General features: G+C 53.8%; 1 protein-coding gene across 1 annotated transcript; it reads right to left on the bottom strand.

The window, feature by feature from the left end:
- Nucleotides 1-5,955: 5,955 nt before the first annotated feature.
- BMI1 (BMI1 proto-oncogene, polycomb ring finger) lies at nt 5,956-22,102 on the bottom strand. Its single transcript, XM_052804103.1, is given in 15 exon segments — nt 5,956-7,909; nt 8,008-8,088; nt 8,535-8,633; nt 9,179-9,224; nt 9,315-9,423; nt 9,685-9,735; nt 9,862-9,917; nt 10,653-10,749; nt 11,169-11,302; nt 19,958-20,038; nt 20,651-20,685; nt 20,776-20,839; nt 20,938-21,049; nt 21,954-22,029; nt 22,031-22,102. Coding segments are annotated over 15 exon segments (1,428 nt in total). The 5' UTR covers nt 22,088-22,102; the 3' UTR covers nt 5,956-7,579.
- Nucleotides 22,103-22,429: the final 327 nt, after the last annotated feature.

Genomic DNA, 22,429 nt, shown 5'->3' with positions numbered 1-22,429 from the left:
AGGAACGAGGTCTTCCTTTGTGTCTGTTGCTCCGGGGGAGGGTGTGTGTCGGCTTGGCGCTGAACGCTGCCCGCATCTACATATGTAAACCCAGCAGCGCTTCTCCCCCCTCCATGCCGGTAGGATTGCGGGCGCTGGCAGCTCACAACAATGCTCCCAGACAATACGAAATACGCGGAGCCTGCGCGGCTGCGGCGGAAGGAATTGGGGGGGGTGGGAGGGGGCTGGCCGGTATTTAGCTCTTGCTCTGGAAGGACCAAATTTGCGCGGTGCCCGGCGGAGCCCGCCGCTCGCCCCGCGGCCGCCCCGTCCTCCTGCCCCATCATTGTCCCTGGCTGCTGTGGTTAGAGGGGTGGGGACACGCAGTAGCCAGACGACGATATCCCGGTCTGCAGAAGAAGGTGTAACGAGAGGCACCAGCAGCAGCAAAGGCTGCAAATCGCTGTCGTGTGGTTGCTATTAGCAACAAATCAGCTGAACAGCCTGCAAACCCCGAGCACCTAGGGCGGAGGTGGCAAGGAAAACGCCAGGGCTGGGGAGGCTGGGGCTGGTGGGCGCTTTCCCGAGGGGACCTCCCGTGCAGCCCTGGGCTGCCTCCCCGGAGGGCGGCCGAGGAGGGCCAGGGCAAGGGGAGACGCTGCTGCCACCGCCGCGCACTGCGCTCCGGGAGAGGGGAAAGGCAACCCACTTAAAAGAGACAAAATGGCAGCTCGTGGCTTGTAGGCATCCCTCTCGGCGCTGAGAGCCTGCCTCGCCTCCGCCGGTCCCGCCTGCTGCCCCCTCCTCGGTGCCCGGGGACTTCCTCTGCGCGCCCGCCTGCCCGGGGGCAGCGCCCGCCCTGGCCCGGGCAGCAGCCGCGCGGTGTCCCCCCGGGGCTCCAGCCGCTGCCCTTCGCCCTCCGCAACCAGCCCACCCAGCCTGGAAAGCAAACGCCCGTCCCTCGGGATGGGACAGGTCCCGACCGGGTGCACCGGAGCTCCCGGTGGCCGGGCGGAGCCGCGGCTCCGCGCCCCGCGCAGCCCAGCGCCGGCTGGCGGGCTGCCGGCGCCGGGAACCCGCGGAGGGTGTGTGCAGGCTCTGCGCCCCACGCAGCGACAGCTGCCTCGCAGGGGCATCACTCCCGCAGCACCCCTGCACCTTGGCCGTGCCAACACCTTCCCTTGCAGCGCCGTTTTCGCGTTGCTTTAGGGGTTTTTTGGTTTTGGTTTTAGTTGGGTTTTGCTCTGAGGTTTGGTTTGGTTTTTATTTTCGCATTTCCCATTTAAAGTTTTTGGGGTTGTGTATGCGGGGCTGTTTCGAAGTGGGGTTTTTTTGTTTCTTTCTTTTCTTTCTTTTTCAGGATCAGCCCGTTTCGGAGGCCTCCAACAGCCCTCGGCAGATCTTTGGCACAGTGTTTTCTCGCAGATCAGAAAGTGCCTCGTCGAAGAGGCACCTCTCGAGCATCCCCAGCACATGCAGAGGGAGGAGTGAGCAGTGCCGGTGGTGGTAGAGGTGCCCGGGAGCTCTGCGCTGCCCGAGGGCCCCGGGATGCGGGCTGGCGCCTCCCGGCCTCGGCCTCCTCCACCGGGGCTGAGGCGTGCGAGAGGCACCGGCGGCGCGGAGAGCCCGGCGGCGGGCGCGGAGGGGGAAGGGCCGCCGGCCGCCTCTGCTATCGGAAAAGTGCCTCCCTGCCACCGGGGAGATCTCGCCCGGCCGCTCCCTGGGGGATAGCCCCCCGCTGCACCGCTGAGAGCATCGGCGCGGGGAGCGGGGAAAGCATCTGCCCTTCCCTGGCGCTGGGGAACATGCAGCCCTTTGTCTCTCTAGACGAGGTGCGATATTCAGCTGCGTGCCATGAAAATACAGGCGCCAAATGGCTACCGCGGCCCCCTCCCCTCTCTGGGGGAGGTCGGGGCGCCCCGGGGCCCCGCCGGGCCCTGGGGAGGGCTGGAGCCGGCCGGCCTCTGAGGGAGGCCGGGTCCCCGAGGCAGGGCGGACGGGAACACGGGACCGCGGCGCCCCGCGGCCGGCCGGGGGATGCCGCAAAGCCACGTCCCGGTGCCCCTTTCCCGGCAGCCGCATCCCCAAATATCCGGGCTCGCTGGACCGCCCTGAGGGCAGGACGGTGGGGGGAAGGGCAGGCGGGGGCGCAGGGTGGTGCAGGGGCTCCGGCCGCATCGCTACGCGCCGGCGGAGGGCGGCGGCGGCCGGGTGTGCTGCCTGCCGGGCGCGACCGCCCCCCGGCCCGGCCCGGCCCGGCGGCGTAAGCAGGGCACCGCACTCCGCAGCGGCCGCCCGCGCCGGCGGAGGCTGAGCGGGCAGTGCTCCGCGCGGGGGGGCCGGTGCGGTCCGGTGCTGCGCGGAGCGCCCGGAAAGGGGGTCCCCGCGCGCCGCCCCCCGCGCGCCCCGTTCGAATCTGGCGGCGCGCGGGGGAAGTTCCGCGGGCGCGAGGCAGGAGAGCTGCGCAGGCGCAAGATGGCCTCTGCCCGAGCGGCGGCGGCGGGGGGCGCGGAGCCGGCCCGGCCCTCCCGGTGGCGGAGCGGCCGGCGGGGGCGGCCGGCGGGGGCCAGGCCTCTTCCGCGGCGCCGGCGGGACCGAGCGCCGCGTTTCCGCGCCGGCCCGGGGAGCCGCGTCCCCGCCGGCGGAGGCGGCGCGGAGCGAAGCGCGGTCGTACCGCAGCTCCCCGCCGGCCTTCCGCGGCCCGGGGGAGGCGGCGGCCGCACGCCCCGGCGGCGGCGGGGCGGCCGGGAGGCCGGCGGGCTCCTCGCACCCCTGAGGCCGTGCCCGCCTCCGGCACCGCCGCTCGCGGCCTTTCCGCGGCCGCCGCTCTCCTGGCCGGCTCGCCCGCGGCTCCGCGGCAGCGACCGGGCATGGGAGTCCCTCTCCCTGCCCGCCCCCGGCAGGGAAAACCTCCGTTAGCCGTGGGATTTGCGTGTCCTTCGTGCTTTACCCGTTACTGACTGTTTGTTGGGGTTTTTTTGGTTTTTTGTTTTGTTTTTTTTTTTTTTTAATAGCCCACATCATCCCTGTTAAATAAATACGAATACCCCATCCCCAAAGACGATGGGACCGAAAAGTGGCCCCGGTCCCCACCGGGCATTAGCAGTTTTTCTGTTGTCCCGGTGGGACTCCTCTGTTAGTCGTGGGGAAAGGGAGCGAAGGAGCCAGAGCTGGGCAAGGTCCTTGCTGCCAGAACTCTTGCAACTCTAGAATTCATAAAGGACAAAGCAACGGTGGCTCTCGGTGGAGCTCTGGGAGCGGGGCAACGACTTTGAACTGAGGAAAGCGGAGATCCGCAGCCCTTCGGACGGGAGAGCAGGTTCCTCTCAGGGCGTCCTCTTGGTGGGAGACAGGCAGAAAACATGAAAAAGAAACTGTTTATAGTAAAATAAAGGAAATCCGTTTCAAGTACCCGGAGTAGAAGCAAGAACGTTAAAAATTAACAGCGGAAACAGGAAACACTTATCTGAGTAAACATTGTCTCAGAATTTCACCATATGAAAATTGGGAGGGCGCAAGGTGCTCGCCGGGGCCGCGGCGACCCGCCTCCCGCCGCGGTACCTGGCGGCGGGGGCCGCCGCCGCCCCGCGCCGGGGCTGGAAACCGGAGCCGGGTACAGCGAGACGACCCGATCCTCGCGAACCGGTTTGGTGGCAAAGATCGGAACTGCAGGAGTTCCTGCGCGGTGAGAGATGAACAGTCCAGAAGTGATGTTTGGGAGGCAGGAGGAGCACAGCTCTCTGCCACCGGGGCGAAGGGACCGGCGGTCCGGGGCCGCCGCGAAGAAGAGAAGAGGCGCGGGGGTGGCGGAGGTGGAAGGGAGAAGGCTTCCTCCCGGTGCCGGCCCCCGGGAGGACTTGCTTTGGCCGCGCTTTGACAATCCCAGGCGAAAGGAGGGAATCCTCGGGCAGTGTACGGCGGGGGAGGCGACGAGCGGTCCGTCCGCAGCGGCCGGCGCAGGCGGGGGGAAAGGACCGAGGGCACCGCTGGAGCTGGCAGGACGCCTGCCGCCCGCTTTGCCTCCCCCCGCCGCTCTCGGTGCCCCCCTCCACTCCCAGAAAATCGGAGAACGTTGTCTCTGAGCAGAGTTCCCCGAGGCTCCCTCCCTCCGGGGCTGCCCGGGCCCCCGGCGCCGCGGCGGCAGCCGCCCTGCGCTCTTCTCCCCTGCCCACGGGACGCTGCTGGTTTTTCGGGAGTTTCCCGGCTGTGCCCGCCCGCCGGCACCGGCCTGCTGAAGGGCAGCGGCGCAGGTTGTTTTGAGCAACGCTCGGTGCTGGCGGGGACGACGACACACGAACAGCTCGGCTTAGCAAGCTCGCCATGCTCCTTCTCTTTCTCTTTCTGCGTATTTCTGCATTCCTTCTCCCAGTTTCTGCCCGTCTTCTCCAGAAGTCCGTGGAGCTCTTCGCGCTCCCTCTCCCTCGCCTTCCCCGGGGCTGGATCGTTACCGCCTGTCCCCCATTCCGGCCGGGCACAAAAGCGCTGCCTGGAGCCGCAGGCAGCTGAAGCAGGGCGGAAAATTTGATGGGACGAAGACAGAAAAACACCATTTTCCAGCGGGCGCAGACCGCCCCTGCCTCTACCTTTGATCAGATTGCTTGTCGAACAAGCTCGGAAAAACGCAGCAGACTTCGGCTTTATCCCTCGATCTGTATAAATGCAACGTCGGATACTGCGAAGATTTCTCTTACATATAGCGAGCTGAGATTTCTTTCAAATAGGGAGGGTTTACGTACATTTGCAAGGAAACCCGCTCGCTTTGTAGCTGCAAAGGAAAATATTGTGAAACCGGGGAGGTTGACACAGCAGCTTCGCGAGTAGAACATCAAGATGCTATCTTTGATCGTCCTCCCAGTTGTGCTTAGCAATATATACGCATCGCAGTGCCATCTGCCCAGGGCCAGCAGCAAAACAAAAGTTTCACGTGGCAGCACAAACATCCTCAGCGGCTTCTGCAGCTCGGCAAGAGAGCTACTGAAAACGTTTGTTCTTTTCCAGACGGGAGATGTCAAATTGGGAGATGTGGAAAGTGCTGTAAGAGCTTAATAAACCTCGACGGGAATTATCCAGCTCCTGTTTCATTGCTTTGTGCTTCACGGACACTCTACAAAGACCGAGAATAGTTCCGTTTTGATGCTAAAAGTTGTCATTATCAGCTACTCCCAATATAAATAAGCTCGATTTGGTCAGTATGCTAACGTACAAGCCTCCGCTGCAGGTTCAGTGCTGGTCTTTGGGTGAATTAATTCAACCAGTACCGTGTGATTAACTCATATAGTTGAGGGAATCGTGCCAAGATAGACACTCGGTCGCATGGAGAGATATCTTTACATTAAAACGTATTTAGTTCCACCGAGACTTTAAAAAGTAATCCAGAGCAGCACAGGCAGAACCTGGCACTCGCCATCATCACAAAAATCACATTCTTCCCTTGCCAGCCGGTGCAGTTTAACAGGGGCTAAGTTTGAACAGATAGGAGGTAAAACCTATGGCTGACTGGGATGTGAGAATACACCATTTGCTTATTTTCAAGAATAATTCGGGGTCAAATAAAGAACAGCAAATGTTTTCGAGGCAGGCAACCAAAACAAATCACGACGATTTCTAGGCAATTTTTTTTGTTGTTGTTATTTTAGTACTCTGCTGTTCTGTTCACTAAAATCTTTTGCACACCCAGAAAGACTTCCGGCGAGAACAAGATGTTTGTCCTTTAACACCACATTATCAACAGAGGTCATTTGCTATTTTTCAATGAATTATCCCTTTTATTTGTTTATTTCTTTGATCAGCTAGAAATGAAAGTTATTCGTGTATATAAAACTGAAGTTTTTACTGTTGAAATTGAACTGTACATGTTTACTACAGGAAAAAATATCAACTCTTGTTTAACAAGACATTATACATCAATAAGCAATAACCTTGTGGAGGATTTGCAATCACCTGGTCTATAAAAACACGCAGGACAAGTAACAGCAATTTATATGCAAAAGTAATGATTTAATGACTATAAGCAAGACAAAGCAATAAGAATTGTGCTTCTTTTGCAGACTGGAGACAATGAAATGTTTAACTACAATTTTCCCGTACAAACATGAAACAATATCCATATAGAATAAACACCCTCACAAATGTATAACTGATGGGTGATGAACACACACGAAGTTCGACCAAAGCAAAGCACAAACTGAAAAGTGTTCTGGGCTGTTTGGATTTTATGGTGGAAAAGTTCCTTCTACTGAAAAAAATAATACCCTTAGAAGCCTCTAATAAAATGCACCTATTTGCAGGCCATTAAAGAGGAGGCATTCTCCACAATTTATTGGAAATATTAAAGTACCTGTTAAATTTTAATGAAGTTAGTACTGTACCATATACGTATATATTAAAACAAATTTAGATAAAATGCCTTCATCCAGCGTCTTGCTGGTTCCTTAAAATTTATACCAAATAGTTTATGGCTTCTATAATGATTCCATGTGCTTTTAAAAACACAGTCCCACCACATCAAATAATAAAAAGGTAATCAAACAGGTCATGAAAGACTTCCATGTCCCTTAACTTTTTTTTTTTTTCTTCACTGCATCACTTCAACATTTAAAAATATATCACTTGGAAAAAAAGACAAAGCCAGTGAAATCCTTTTAACGTTGCCAATTGCCTCCAGCTTATCAGAGACTTGAATGTGCTTTCCCAATACTGTAGCTCTCACACGCAAAGTGTTTCTTGCAGTATGAGCAAAGCTCAAACAGGCGGCATCTGCAAGGGTCGAACCAGTTTAGAAATTTAACAACCATATCATGAGTGCATGAAACACAATATTTTCTTTATAGTATTTATAAATATATCATACAATACTGTTTCCTGTTATGTCATATACCAATATGGCATTGTACAATAAGCATAATGCCATCTGATTCTTACAAAAGCGAATCATTTAAACAAGTCAGTAAATAAAACGGTAATACCCGCTTTTAGGCATACAGATTGTAAAACTGAAGTTTACTTTTCTTTTGATCGGTTCTGCGCAGCAACAGAGAAGTAAAAGATGCAACATAAGAATCAAAATGGCTAATACGCAAAAATTGTTATTCACAGTGACATGGCTACATATATGCATTATTCTATGCATATTCTTTCCATTTTGTTGGATTTCAAGATGAAAAAGCACTTGCTTTCTACAAGTTCACAAAACAGCATAAGAACAATAACAATCGAAGAGAACGCAATGGAGGAGTTAGTCTGGATTAACAAACTACTTCCCGGGATTTGTATCGACTTCTGGAGACTCCCGAGTCCAGATGATGGGGACGGAAACAACTCCGCATCACTCAGAACAGGTGAAGGTGTAACTTTTGTTTGCTTCCCAGTCCTCTGAAAACAATTTACATTTCAATCTTGCGTTTCCATTAACGTCCATCCTGAATGTCACCTAGTCCGCCTTTTATAGCCAAGTTCAGTGTCACTACAAAAGAAAGCAATTTGGACGATAGTCACATGGATTAGCATCTATAAAGCTGTAATGGCATGGAGAGACCTATATAAAGGAGGGGCGGCGGGGGGGGGGGGGGGGGGGGGGGGCGGCAGTAGCCTGGTTGGCACATCAACCAGACGAAGTGGCCGAGGAGCCATTTATCGACGTTTTCCGCGCTCTGTTGGTAAAGGAGGACTGGTGGTTACTGCTGGGGCTGCTGCTGGTGCCGTTCATGGTGCTGGAGATGTGGGGGAACTGGGGGTGAGGAGACTGGACCGGCGTGCTGGGGCTGGGCAAACAGGAGGAGGTGGAGGGGATGCCTCCTGCCGGGCTGCTCGCCTTGTCGCTCCCAGAGTCACTTTCCAGCTCCCCGCTATTATTCAAGCCTTCCCTCTGGTGACTGATCTTCATCCTCTTGCAAGTAGGTCGGACCCGGTATTTGAGGGGGAGAGGCCCGTTCTGCAAGGCAAAGGGGAGACCCTGGTAAGCGCCCTCCCCGGGCCATGACCCGCACCACCTCCCCCCCTCCCCGGGGGAGGCACACTGGCCATACTCACCCGCCTCCAGGTATAGATGTAGGCAATATCCATTAGGGTGTAGTAGTCCTTCAGAGGCTCCTCTTCGTACATCACATCGATCTGTTCAAGATACGAATCCTTGCATTAAAGAGCATCCAGGCATTTACCCCTAGCGTATGACTGCTCCGAGGTGGAAGTTGCCCCGCCGCCATATATATCAGAAAATTGAAAAAATGCTATGCCAAAACCAGTGGGGAATAGGGAATTTTCATATCTATTAGATAAGTTTTAAATACATTAATGAGCAATTTCTTGATACCTCGATATTTACAGCATTAAAAAATTACAGAGTGTCGCCAAACTCTCCAGATAGGTATTTTAAAAATAACGTTCATGATCCCATCCACATATTGCACACACCAGAAATACTTGGTAGTTAGCACTTGCTGGAACTGGCTGTAATGAGAAAATGAGTGCTAACCAGCAGCAGCAGCAGGCTTAAACTAGCAAGACTGATTAAAAAAAAAAATTAAAAAAAAAAAAAATCACTCTTTCCCCGTAGGTACCTGGAAAGTGTTAGGTATATCCATTTTACTCCGCAGGAACTTTCTTAGATGCATCACTGTCATCGCTGCTGGGCAGCGTAAGTATCTTTTGTCATTCACCTGATGGCACAGTAAAGAAAATCAGTCTACTGAGAACAAGCAATTACTCCCACAAAGCTGTACTCTAACATTTTATGTTAATTTAAAAAAAATGCACTTTATTAGATTATGAATGATAACAATTTCTGCTGCCTTATAAGGAACAACAGAAAAAAGTGGCAAATTACAGTTCCAGAATAAGTAATTAAAAATGCAACTAATTTTATACACAAGGATTTTTATCTCACAGTAAATCTCTTTTTAGAATATATGTATTACATACTGATTTTTAAAATTAATTAATAAATAATTTATTGCAGAATCTGACAAGAAATCAAATTCCACTTTAAAAGTAACACGTCAGATGTTTTTTATTTCAAAAAGTTTTTTACATATACAGCTGTATGAAGATGCTTGACCTCTTCTCTACCTAGCACCATAATAGGAGGTATGCTGCTTTTGTTCTAGATACACATATACCTATGTATTTTTTTTCAGCTACAAACCTGCCCCAAAAGATGTTTGTGTGTGTTACATTTCTTCTAGAGTAAGGAAAAGTTATTTACCTCTTCCTTTGATTTTTCTTTCTCCTTATTTCCTTTTCGTTCCAGTCTGTGAGAAGAAATGAAACAATTACAACAAATAATAAATATAGCTGCTATCAGTCAGGTAAACATAAAATATTGCCATTCTGGAACTTGCCTATTCTGGTCAAAGAATTCAATGGATAAGCTTATTATCTCGTCGTCTGTTATAATTCTTTTGTCTTCGTCAGCCACTTCTCCCCTGTCTTCATTAGAGCCATTGGCAGCTGCGCAGAAATTTCCACAATAATTTACATTTTGAAATTCAAATCAGGAAGAATGGCAATTCTCAGTACAAGAAAAAAAAATCTCCATAGTAAGATTATGAATTAAAGCTACATAACTGTTAAAACAATATACTTTTTTAATGCTGAATTTACTTCTTAAAATTCTGTCACGGTAATACATAATTTGTAAGTTAAAAAGGAAACAGTAAAGCATGTAGGTCAATGCTACATTTATTAAAGTTGCAAACGAGAAGCTTTTACCATCGGCCGACGGATGAGCAGCATAAAAATCCCTTCTTCTTTTCATTTCATCTAGGTGGAAAAGCATATATTTTTCTTTTAGTGTATACTCTGTAACTCCTGGTATTGATGTAGGATAGCAGTTCTGGGTCTGTTTTTCTACTCTTCAGAAAAAAAAAAGCCAATTTAACTACTTACTTTTGAAAAGGCCTGGTACTAGCTTGTATACAATATCTTGGAGAGTTTTATCTGACCTGAAAAAAGAACAACCCCAAAACATAAAATTAAGCAGATGAAGAGATACTTTAATCCAAGCGGCAGCTCCTCATTCATAATCTTTCACAACAATGAGGCATCTTCTACAAAGTGGGAGGCTAGTCATAAAAAGTTAACTTACAAGCCCTTGTAATCAAACTAACACTGCTCTAAATACCGCTATAAACCAAAACTCATCTGTGCTACCACAACTGAAAAATAATTCTCTTGGACTGAAGGAAGGCCTTAAAAAGTACATGTCCTCCCTAGAAAAGAAAGAGAGCAAAGAGTAACGCTGACAGGAAAAATATTTCTGAAAGGAGAAGCATGCTTTAAAGGCTTTTGCCCCTTAGCTTGGAAAGTTTCGGCAAGAGTTTTCTTGACAAGGAGCGAGGCAGGGATTGAAGCATGTCTGGGAGATATAGGAAGCGGAGGTAAAAACTGTCGGGATGGTACACACGAGAATGGGGGAGAGGGAAGAGGCATTGCATCGAGGGTTGGCGTATGCAAAAAAAGACCAACAGAAACTTTCAGTCTCGCCTCCAGAGAAATCTTCAATTTCAATCAATGACAAAACTCCAAAGAGAGAGCATAGACACGAGTCAGCTTGTAAATTGACAAGTCCTTTCAGATTTAAATCGCAGACCAAGAGATAACATCGACACGACTACCGCAGGTCTCCCCATATAAAGTAACAGAAGGGATGCAGGGTGCGCATTGTATCTTTCTCCTACCTTATATTCAAAAGCGGTCGAGTTTTGTGAACTTGGACATCACAGATAGGACAATACTTGCTGGTCTCCAAGTAACGCACGATACAGGTCTTACAGACTGTAAGTCAAACACGAAAGCCTTTTAGTGATGGTCGTAGGTGACGCTCAGATATGCATAGATAGAGGTGCGATTTTCTAAACTATGCAAGCTACAGCAAATCGTCCATTGTCAGCAGCGCGCTGCTTAAGCTAAACAAATACCCAAATAAGCTGCAATTACCATGAAAAGGAGACGCTTAGAGTACATATATTATTACTTTAACAAAGACCGTAGGGCCGTCGTCAGAAAAACTGCACCGCGGCCGGGCCACCGATTTCCCAGCCCGTCGGGGAGGCGGAGGGGTGGCGGTCCCCGGCACCTCGGGGGGGGTTGGGCTTGGCTTGGGGGGGGGGGCGAGGGCTGGGGGGGCCGGTTTGTGCTCCCGGGAAAGGTGGGAAGCGGCGGGGGAACAACGCGGAGCGCCCGATGGTACTTACAGGAGTGGAGGCACTCTATGATGGTTGTTGCATCAATGAAGTACCCGCCGCAGAGCACGCACATGAGATGGGGGTTTAGCTCGGTTATTTTGATTCTGGTTGTTCGGTGCATTTTGGCGTGGCGAGGGGCGGCTCTGAAAGACACACACACACACACACACACGCAGGACCGGTCAGCGGGGACGAGCGCGGCGTCGTCCCAGGTGCCGAGACCCGGCGCGTCCCCTTCCCTCGTCCAGCCGCATCCCCCGGCGCAGGGGGAAGATCAAGCGCGGAAGGCGGCGGCGCGGGGCCGGGCGGCGAGCGAGGGCCGGTCCCGAGGCCGGCGGGGCGGCCCCGCACCGCCCCGCACCGCCCCGGGCCGGCCTGGGCGCAGCCCCGCGGAGGCGCGGCGGCTCCGCGGCACCCACCGCGCCGCTCCCCGGCGGGCACGGGCTCTCTCCGCGGCGCGGCGGGGCACCGGCCGGCGCGGGCTCCCCAGGCGGCTCGGCGGCGACGCGGCGGGGACCTCCGGGCGGGGGCGGGGGGGGGGACGGCGACGACGACGACGGCCGGCCGGGCACCGGGCTGCCGGCGAGCAGCACAAAGGGGAACCAGCGCCTCCCGGTGCGGCTGCCCTGGCATTTCCGGAGAGCGGGGAGGGGCGGCGGGGGGAGGGACGGGGGGGGGGGGACACGCACCTCGGAGCGGGGCCGGGCACCGGGGCGGCGGGGCCGGCCCGCGAGGGGGGTCCGGGCGGCTGCCGCTGCTGCTCGGTGCCGATCCGGATCTGCTCCGCTCTCCGAGGGGGTTGCTATAGCAACTTACACTTACACTTGGCATCCTGCCACCGCTGGGAACACACGAGAGCCGGGCGGGGGGGCGGTCGGGAGGGGGGGGGGGCGGGCCGGGCCGGGCCGAGCCGAGCCGGGCCAGGGGGTGGGACGCGGGGCCCGGGGGCTGGCGGAGGGGGGTGGACGAGCCGAGGAGCCCGCGGGGGTCTGGGAGCCCGGTTGCGAGGGGAGGGGGAGGGCGGGAGGAAGGGGGGGTGGGGAGCGGCCCGGGCGGGGTCGGGGTGCCGCAGCCCGGAGGGTGCCGGGGCGCGGTGCGGGGCGGCGGGGGCGGCCCCGGGCGCGGGGCTGAGCCGGGCTTTGGGGTCTCAGCCCGGCGGAGGCGAGAGCCAGAGGCTCCTCCCGAGCCTCGGCCATTTCGGATCCTCTCAGGGGCCTCTCTCCACGTCGACTCGGTGCGAGGAGCTGGTCTGAGATCGCTCCGCTCCCCCTCCGCTCCCTCCGCCGAGCCGAGCCGTGCCGCGCTGCGCCGCGCTCCCGGGGACCGAGCCCCCCGCACCGCCGGCGAGGTGCCGAGCCCCAGCTCCCGCTCCGCGCCGCCGGCATCCCCTCTCCCCCCTTCTCCCCTTTCCTCCTTTCTCTCCTTCCTTCCTTTCTTTCTCCTCCCCCCCCCAACTCTTTCTCTCTCTCTTTCTTTCCTCCCCCCCTCTTTTGACTCTCGTTTGAAAAGCCTCCCGCGGACGAAGCGAGCGCGGTGCAAAGTTTTGCAAGAGGTGGAAAGAGATTTGCAGCACCAGGGTAAGGTGTTTGGACGGGAGAAAACAAGCCTCCGGATCCTTAAACAAACCCCCTTTTCAGCAATAAAGCACACCGGGGCGGGGGGGGAAGCCCAAACCGACTTTAAACGGTACATTAGTGACAACATGCGAGGGACCATGTGACCAGATCATTCCTAAAGCTAAATCAACACCTTGTCAACACAATGCAGCGACAAGAGTGAAAAACAAATGTCATTTTCACAGTCTGAAACCCATAAACCCCCATCGGATGCGCTGGCACCAACGTTATACGCACACATACTATTTAAAATGAGAGGGACTAAGAGGTAAAGGGGAAAGTACACCGGGGGAAAAAACCCTGTCCGCCACATCAATTGCAGAGTATATTATTTTCTGTCAACCAGATCCTGAAAAACGTAACGTAACAACGTCGCTCCCATGCAAGCTATTCATTTCCTCATGTCAGCGCTCCCAGTACACCAGCTCCTATCCTTGGTCCCCACTCTTCCCGAGGCAGGGCTTGGGAGCCACCTCTCACTGCAGCACCGTGCGAGCTGGAGATGTCTCAAGGTGCGAGGTTCTCCCCAGCCACTGGCAAACTTCGATGTTAGGCAGCGGAAAAAAAAAAACCCCAACCACCAAAAAAAACCCAACACACCAAGCTTTCTGAAAGCTTTGAATTTCGGCCAGACTGCCCAGGACAGGGGTACAATATTCCTCAAGAAGTGTGCACAGCGCCAACGAGCGACCCTAGCTAGGAAACTTCTCTTGCTGCTGCAGGAGAACCCTCGAGTGAGCAGCAGATAAACCCCCCCAGCGTCAAACCGCAGCCGGCCAGCACACAGAAAAGCAAAGTGCAAGAAGGACCAAGCCAGACCAGGTCCCCAAAGCTGTTCCCAGCCCCGTGCGGGAAAGTAAGACCCCCACTGCCTTGTACTGCGGTTTAAATGTCGCTTCCAGGCTCCCTGACCCCCCGCTTCTTACTTTTAAACCGACACCGAGGGTTTGCTTTTCCCAGAAAAGGCAGAGCCTGGGCTTCTGCGCTCCTCTCCGAAAAGTCCAGCGCCCTGAAGCCAGCGACTCTGAGGTCCCTTTAGGTACTTAAACGTGGGCAGGCAGCCTTCACGGTTCTGTGTTTTATTTGTTCAAGTCACTACCTTATGATTCATAAATATCTGAACCAAAAAACCCAGCAGTGACCGAGGTCACGCAAGTCGGCTGACCGAGAATTCCTTCCCAGCCCTGACAGACCGGGACAAACCTTTCAAGACATTAACGCGTTTACTTCACGCAGGCGTAGCCCCTTCCTAAAAGGACGGGGATTAAATTCAACCGTGAAACCTGTTCTGTCGAAGCAACCCCTAAATGCGGATTATTTATTGCCCAAAGTTAGCACATTTTCAACGTGCTATGAGCTATCTTTGAAATCAGTGATTTTCTCCAGCGAGCTGAACCAGGCGCCTAACTTCTCCCCAAAAGCCACCCGTAGAGGCACACGCACACGCGTGTCTGTGCCTGCGGGTTTGTAACACGAACGCAGCACTTTTTACTGCAGCAGCCTGAGCTTAATATTTTGGTACGAGCAAAACCCTTTCAGATTTTTTTCTGCTCCTGCTGATAGCACGGCGAATACCAACACTTCACACAGTCAATACAAACAGCCTCTTAACCAGGACAATATATATTTACACACTGACACACGGAACAACTAAACGTAAAATATACGGAGATAATACTCGCTAGAAGTAAACACTGCCAGCCAGCTGATTATTTAGAGGCCTTAAACCGGTTATGTCAAAATGAAGAAAAACAGAAGTGCATTCTCCTGCTAAGAATCAGCTACATTATTAAAAATCTGTAAAGGCAATAAGCTATCAAACCTTGCTCGACAGGTCTCTAACAGAAAATACATACATAAAAAAGAGAAGCATTGCTCGGGTAGGTTTGTGTACTTTGCACCCATCTCCTCTCGGAAAACTCTCTCATCAGGAATAAAGCAGCCGTCATTCTACATCTTCACCCATTATCAGTCAGAGCCACTTTTACTATCGAGCCTGTTATTACTCTTTCGCTTAAGAATGGACACGTATGTTTTAAAGGGGGGACGCTGCTTCTTTCAGAGAAAGCAGACGGAGCTCAAATATCTCTGCCCAGCTCATCGCAGCGAGGAGAGACCTGGATATTGGCAACGTAGTGCAAAAGGACCCCAATCCCTTAAATCGCCTCCCTGGAACTAGGTGAAGGATACGATCTGTCTACTTAAAAAAAAAAAACAACCCACACTAAAATGTTAATTTTTGTACTATCTAAGCGATCAGGTAGGTCAAGCCTCCGTGTCTCTGGCAAACTGCAGCACAAGTCTGTCTCAGTTTCCAGGACGCACTGCACAGAGTCACTCAAAGTAGTTTTACTGGACTGCATTTCCAGGATCCCCCTGGTCTTTGGGACAGTCCCATAAAATAAGTTGCTCTGACCACTACAGACTACGCAAAAAAACCTTTTAACGCCAGGCTTGCAAATGGGCACGCACGCCCAGGTTTTCCTCGACTTTTCTGGAGAGTGGAGGAGTGAATCAAAGTTTCTAGAGGCTGAAAAGTGACTCTCACTTTTATAGAAATGCGATTTTTCTGCTTATTTTTACCTGATTATTTGCAAATATTTACAGTAAACACAGAGAAACATCCCGCGTTATATATTGCCAAGGCCATACAATTACAAAAACATACACCAGGAACTTTCCAGCAGTGCCCATAAGCAGCATGAGGAACCCACTCGTGACATCTTTAAGATCTGACAAAGGATTTCATGTAAATTTACCCTTCCCGGGCTGAGGAGGAGGGGAAGAAGAAGAAAAAAAAACCAAACAAAAAACCAAAAACCACCAACCCAGAGAAAAGAAATTCAGACCCCCCCCCTGCGTCCCACAGACACATCACCTTTGCTCCAAAGGCTCCAGCAAACCGCACGCCCCAGGTCCCCAAGATCGCAGCCAAACTGCTATCCTTACGCCCCCCAAAAGTTATTTCTCGGTGTTGGCCACCCCTCTCCCCTCCCAGCAGGCACAAACCCCCAAACTTTAGCATTTAGAGCAGAAATGCAAGAGGAGACATTGGAAACAACTGGGAACCGCCATCTTACAACCCATCCAATTTCACACAAGTACTTGTCCAACTTAAGTTAATAACATTTTCTGCTGGGTGCCCCGACGCCTAACAACCCCTCCAGGAGGATCGCTACCCCCCGCTGGCTCTATCTCTATAAAATGGGTGCATTATCTGACATTTTAACCTCCCCCAGACACATTTCTTTCGGGGAGGACTGAAATCACTTGACCCAGGCAGCTCCAGATTTCACGAACGCCCCAGTTTAATCAAAATCTGCCTTTAAACAAAGGGCGCTCAGGCCGGGCTGGCAGCAGGGTCTGGAAATATAAATATTCTCCTCGGGGGCCATGTGCACAGAAAGGTTTTAGGGGGCGTCTGGAGAAAGAAAGGAACTAAAATTTGCAAATGTGGGTGCGTAACGCGAGCGAGTGCACAGGCTGCTGCTGCTGCTGCTGCGTGTCTATATGTGTGTGCGTGTGGCTGGAGCAGCCTGTCAGCGCTTTTCCCATACGGAGAGCTCGGGGGACACCTAGGCTCCCCTTTGCAGCCCCCAAACCGGCCGAAAACCGCCGCCGAGCCCCCTTCGCCCCCCGCCCTTGGTAAGGCGACACCTCGCTTCATACGTACCCGGAAAGCGGAGCCGGTGGGTGACGATCGGAGCGGCCAAAAAAGACAATGAAAGTTAAAAGTCGTTCAGCAGAAAATGAATGTGAGCCAAGCGGCCATCTTGAAATGAACTGCAGACGCTGTCAATTGCAATAAGCTTATTGCCGCCGCCGCCGCTGCGCTCCGCTCATTTTAGTTACAAAACACCCGGGTTTCCTCCTCTCGTCCACCGGCCCTTCTCGCTCCCTCGCTCTCCCTCCGAGTTCGCCGCCCGGGCGGCTCAGGCGCTGGGAGCGCAAAGTCTCCCCGGTCCGGATGGGTCCTCTCTCCACCAGCCCATTGTCTCTCCCTCTGCCCCCCGCTCCGCCTCGCGGCCTCGCTCGCGTGCCTTCTTTTATTAGTATTAGTATTATTATTACGAGTATTATTGTTGTTGTTATTTCATAGTTGGTGGCGGGGACCCGGGGAGGGAAGGAGGGCGGGCGGGCGGGCGGGCGGGAGGAGGGCGGAGGAGGGAAGAATGCAACGCTGAAGGCACACAGTGGAAACTGACACCGTCCCCAAAATGGCTCGGAGTTCGCCCGCCCCGCCAGCGTCACGTGGGGCGCCTCATTCCTTAAGGGCGGCCTGGGAATTAGCGGCGCTGCCGCCGGGGCCCGGCAGCCTCCCCGTGACCCAATCCCGCAACCCGGCCGCCTCCTCCCCCTCCGCCCCCGCCTCCCCCTCCCCCCCCCTCCCCTCCCCCGCCCGCCGCCCCCTCCCCTCCCCCCGGCCCTGCACGCGCTCGCCCGCGCGCCGCCGATGCCTCCTTTTCCCCCGCCGCGCCGACCCCCGGCCCCGCTCCCGCTCCGCGCCCGCGGCTCCCGCCCGCCGCGGCCCGACGCCCTCCTTCCCCGCGCTCCCTCCGCCCGCGACGCCGCTCCCGTTCGCCCCCGCCCGCCACCCTCGCCGCCGCTGCCGCCGCCGCTCCCCTCCCAGCTGCCGCCCGGGCTCCGCGACACCCCCCTCACCGCCCCCCCCCCCCCCCCGGTCCCGAGCACCGCCCGCCCCCGAGCACCGCCCGCGAGGTGCGTCCCCCGCCCCGCCCCGCCCGGCGCTGCCCTCTCCATCCGCCCCGCAGACCCCCCCCGCCCGCACACCCGCCGGCCCCACACGCCGCCCGTCCCCCTTCCCCCCGCAGCCCTCGCCTCCCTCCAAGCACTTGTTGCGCGCTCCCACTCGCGGCCCCCGACACCCGCCGCCGCCCCGCACGCCCCTGTCCCGCCACCGGGCGAGCCCCCCGCCGGACGACCGCGCCGCGGCCTCGCGCCCCCGCCGCCCTCCGCCCGCACGCGGCCGCGGGACGCGCCCCTCGCCCCGCCGGAGCCGCCGGCGTCGGGGCGACGCGTCCCCTCGGGGGCCGCGCCGACGCTTTCCCGCCCGGAGCAGCGGCGGGAGCGGGCGTCGCGGGGACCCGCCGCGTCCCCCGCCCCGCGGAGGGGACGGGGAGCGCCGGGCGCCGCCGCCGCCGGAGCGGGGAAGCGGGGAAGCCCTCGCGGTCGCTCGTCGCCGCCGCCGAGGACAGGACGCCGCCCGCAGCCCGGGCGCGGAGGAGCGGGGAGGGAAGAGCCCGGCTCCGCGCCGGGCGCCGCGGCCAGGGCTCGTCCGCCGCCGCGCTTCCTTCCCCCCCCGCCGGCAGGTGCGGGCGGGCTCCGCGGCGGCCACCGGAGCCGGGGCGGCCCAGGGCCAGGGGGAGAGGAGGGCGGCGGCCCCCGCCGCCCGGCGCGGAGCGGCCCCGCGAGGGGGGGAGACGCCGTCGAGGCGGAGCCGGCAGCCGGCTCTCTCGCTCAGCCCCGCGGAGCCCCGGCTTTCCGCCAGGCGCCCCGGCTCCGACAAATCGCACGGGAGTCCTTCGTGCCTCCCGCGCCGGGACCAGCCTCGGACTCGCACGGAGTACGTAGGAGCGGTTGGAGTGGAATAACAAAGCCGCGGTGGGCAGTTTAGCAAACGCGCCGTAGGCGCGGCGCGGGAGGAAGGGATTTTCGCCTCACCGAGCCGGTCTAACGTTTAGCATCTTACTTTTAGGCACAGCTAATTCACCCACAGAAATTGCAGAACGGGAGCGAATAAATTTTATTAGATCCCACAGAAAAATAATCTGTGACAATTCTAAAAATACACAAAGTTAAATAGAAGGAATGCTTTGAAGACACGACAGTTAAGCAACTATTTAACAAGAGTTAATTAAAAAAAAAAAATGACACGAGCGAGGAATACCAAGTCCGGTCATAAAAAAGTTATTTCACTTAATTCGCATCCAAGGACTTAAAAAAAAAAAAAAATGAACAGTTTGCATCAAGAGATGAAAGACATTTGTCATTTAGAAGACACTCAGGAATGAGAGTGCTTCAGCTCAGCAGGCTGACACCTTCCTTCAATCACATCTGAGTCGCTCTTTCTAGACTTTTTGCAGCATCTTTTAGTTTTCCAACTAAATCCTAAGAGATGAAATACTGTCTTAGGATAAACACTTTTTTTAAAAGGTCAGCTAGAGGAACAGAATATTTGTTTTACACAGAGAGAGAGGCAAGGGAAACCAGCACCTTATACCACAAAGAAATGTTGCAACTGATGAACAATGCCAGCAAGTAATTAAATAGCTCCCTATTTTACAATGTAGTAAGCAAAGTGGGAACTGAAGGAAAACACCTTTTAACATACATTATCTACTAAAATAGATCACTACTCTTAACGCGTAGATTTTATCGGTATCGTTAAGATGGCCAATGCTGACATTTGCTCTAGGCTTTGAAGTACTATATACATTTCTAAAATACTGAAAATATTTGGAGTGCTATTTTGTACTAGGACTGTTCTCCAGCCAAAGCACGTCAGATTTAACTAAGTCAGCAAACCGATTAAAAACACAGTAGTAAGAAAAGGACGACTTTTGAGGCACATGTTAGAAAAGCAGAGGTGTAAAACTGAAGTTTTAATATCTTGCTTTTCCTCTCCCCCCAACCCCTCTTCCCAATCCTCTACAGTTTGGTCACTTCCAAGCATTACAATACCCCTATTGTTCAGTTACACATTTAAATCGCTAAACAAAGATCAACGTTTGTTTCAGTACGTTTCTTACATGTCATTAACACCACTGAAGAGCCTTCAGCTTGTTCTCTATTTTTAATCCTGATACACTTAAATCATTGAACCAGCTTCTTTAATCATTTCTCTAAAGCACGGGGAAATCAGAGTTTCAGAAAAATGATGTATGTCCTCCCATATATATATATATGCATATTACAGTTATGAAAACAGACAAAATATTTATGCACATATGTAAAACACTCCCCATGCAACTAAAATTAGTTACTTTGCAACTTTATTTGAGTAGACAGGAAAACTACACTTGGATAATTTTTATAGAAGATCTTCCTCTACCCTCCCGGTCCTGGATTTTTTTTTTTTTTAATAACAGTATATATAATTTCATTTTGATTGGCAAGTTGTTAAAAATGTTTACATACACAACTAGAGCCAAGCATAGAAACAATGATGAAGGAAAGAAGTACCTGTAGTTGTTCCATCGTGCAACTAAAACTAACATCTGGGTGTGATCCTGAATCACTGTTCTGAAGAAAAAAACAACCAACGATGCATGTTTTATTAAAAAAAATATCGTGAAATTGCATTTTTTCCTCTGAGGGTGCTGGGAATACAGTACCTCTACGTTTAAGGTCACCAAGTAGGAAGGCTGGTAAGTTTTATGAAGTTGATTGCTCTAAATTAAAAACAAAGAGCACAGAAAAAAGTCAGGTCTCAGCACTGAAACAGACTGAAGAGACACCTTGATGTGTTAAAATTACCTTGATCTGATACTCCAAGCGCCAAGACACATCAGTTATATGGAGAGGAGATCTGCCTATGCTGAAAGACACAACAGTTACAAGTTCCCTACACTAAAAGAAAACGTCATTTTCTCAAGCTGTCCATTAATAAAGAACTTTTTAATGATCCTTGTAAAGTCTTTTGAAAAATTCAAAAAGTTTCTTAAGAGTAGAATTCTGAAAGGAGGAAGATAAATTTCAAGAGCTGTTGTCTGAAGTTTGTTAAAAATGTAGAATTTTTTTTTTTTTAATGTAACAATATTTCTTCATTACCTAAAGTATGCATAGGTGTTTCCCAGGACAGCTTCAAAGTAGCTGAAATTGAAACTATCTATCTGTGCTCACTGATTGACCTACCTTCCCAGTAGGATTTCCAATGCATCCTTGTTTTTCTGGGGAAAAAAAATAAAAAAAAATTGCTAGATTCAATAAATCCCTGAGAGAGAAAGAAAACATAAATATGTTAAAATTGGTTTAAAAACCTGATATTCGGTGCAAAATTGTTCTATTCTCTCTTTGTCCAGTTTACAGTCCTCAAGACACGTGCTACAGGGAGAAAGAATTTATTAGTTTTCTGTTAACTCAGCAGTACAGTTTAAAGTAACAACCACTAGAGAAATGGGGTAGCTTCAAAGTATTAGTACCTTATAGCAGATATGTCGGCTTTCTGCTTTCCTGCCTCCAGAATACACGTTGCAGCCGCAGCATGGCAATGTTTTAATACCGTAGGGTCAATATCTTTCAGGTCTGGATCGTCTAAAATAAATGAATTACTGATGACACACTTATTTGCCAAATCCCCGCACACGGTACCAAGAGCTGCTGCGCGCCCTTTGAACGGGATATCTTTCCCACAAAAACCTCAAAATGAAACACATTTGGTGTTTTAGAGCGAAAGGACGGAGCAAGCAGGCAAGGTGTGAGGAGGAGGAGGAGGAGGAGGAGGCGGAGGAGGAGAGGGGCTGAAGCACTGGCTGCTGCAAGCCGTACCAGGCGGGGCTGCCCGGCGATGCACGCCCCGCCGCCTCTCCATCTCCTTCCCATTAAAAAAAGGAGGAGGAGAAAAAAAAAAAAAAAAAAAGAAGGAAAACCTCGATTTCCTTTCCAAGCCCCGTCCGCGCTTCTCGCAAACCCGTCGCCAACGCCGAGGAGCGGAGCCGGAGCCCCCGGCCAGGCGGGGGACCGGGGCTGCCCGCCGCCCCCGGCCGCGGGCACCGGCGGCTCCCTCCGTCCGCGGAGGCGGCGGCGGTGTCATTAACAGCACCGAATTAATTGCACCGCCCTATACTCTCAAGCCGGGCTTGCCGCGGGAAGCGTCCACGCGCGAAAAAAAAACCAAACACGCTCGCAGCGGACACGAACGCCCGGGGGACCCCGACCCCCCCCCCCCCAAATAATTTTGGACGGGTTTTAGCTGTAATGAAGCAGGCGCGCATTAGCGATGACACTCCGCGCAGCGGCACCCTGGAGCCGTCCACGAGTGACGCTCCGGGTGGGAGCCGCCCCGTGTGCGTGTGTGTGTTCGGGGGGGTGGTGGTGAGGGTGGACACCGGCCAACGCACCACGGACACGCGCGTGTAGACGCGGAGACACGCGTGGCGACGCCGGAGGAAAGAACACGGCCCTCACCGTCCCCACGCCTCCTCTCCCCACGCCTTACCCAACCCGCTTTGAGGGTGATGGAGGAGGCTGCGGAAAGCGGCGCGGAGGAGAGCGGCGTAAGGACGGCGGGGGAAAACGGCGGGGGTCACCCAACAACCGCCACCCGCCCTGCGCGTACGCCGACAGCTCCATTGTGGGCGCCGTGACCTTCGACACGCGCCCACGTGACGCGCGCGCAGCTGATCGCCGCGACGAGGCGGAGCCGCCGCCGTGGGGCGGGCGGGAGCGGCGGGGGGGGGGGGGGGGAGGCGAACGGCGCCTCCTCCCGCCTCCCCCCTCCCCCCCCCGCGTATTTTGCGCGCGGGTGGCGGAATGCTCCCCCCGCCCCAAGTCCTTGGGGTTTGAAGTGAGAGGTGATGCTGTTTCTGACCGAATTTGGGGCGTGTTTAGCTCATCAGGGCTTTTTATTTCTTTAAAAAAAAACCCCAAAACAAAACCCCACATCGTAAAAGTGCTTATATCTCATCAAATCCC

This window comes from Harpia harpyja, chromosome 1 (assembly GCF_026419915.1).
Source record: "Harpia harpyja isolate bHarHar1 chromosome 1, bHarHar1 primary haplotype, whole genome shotgun sequence".
NCBI lineage: Eukaryota > Metazoa > Chordata > Aves > Accipitriformes > Accipitridae > Harpia > Harpia harpyja.
This window is presented reverse-complemented; position numbering and strand designations above follow the sequence as displayed.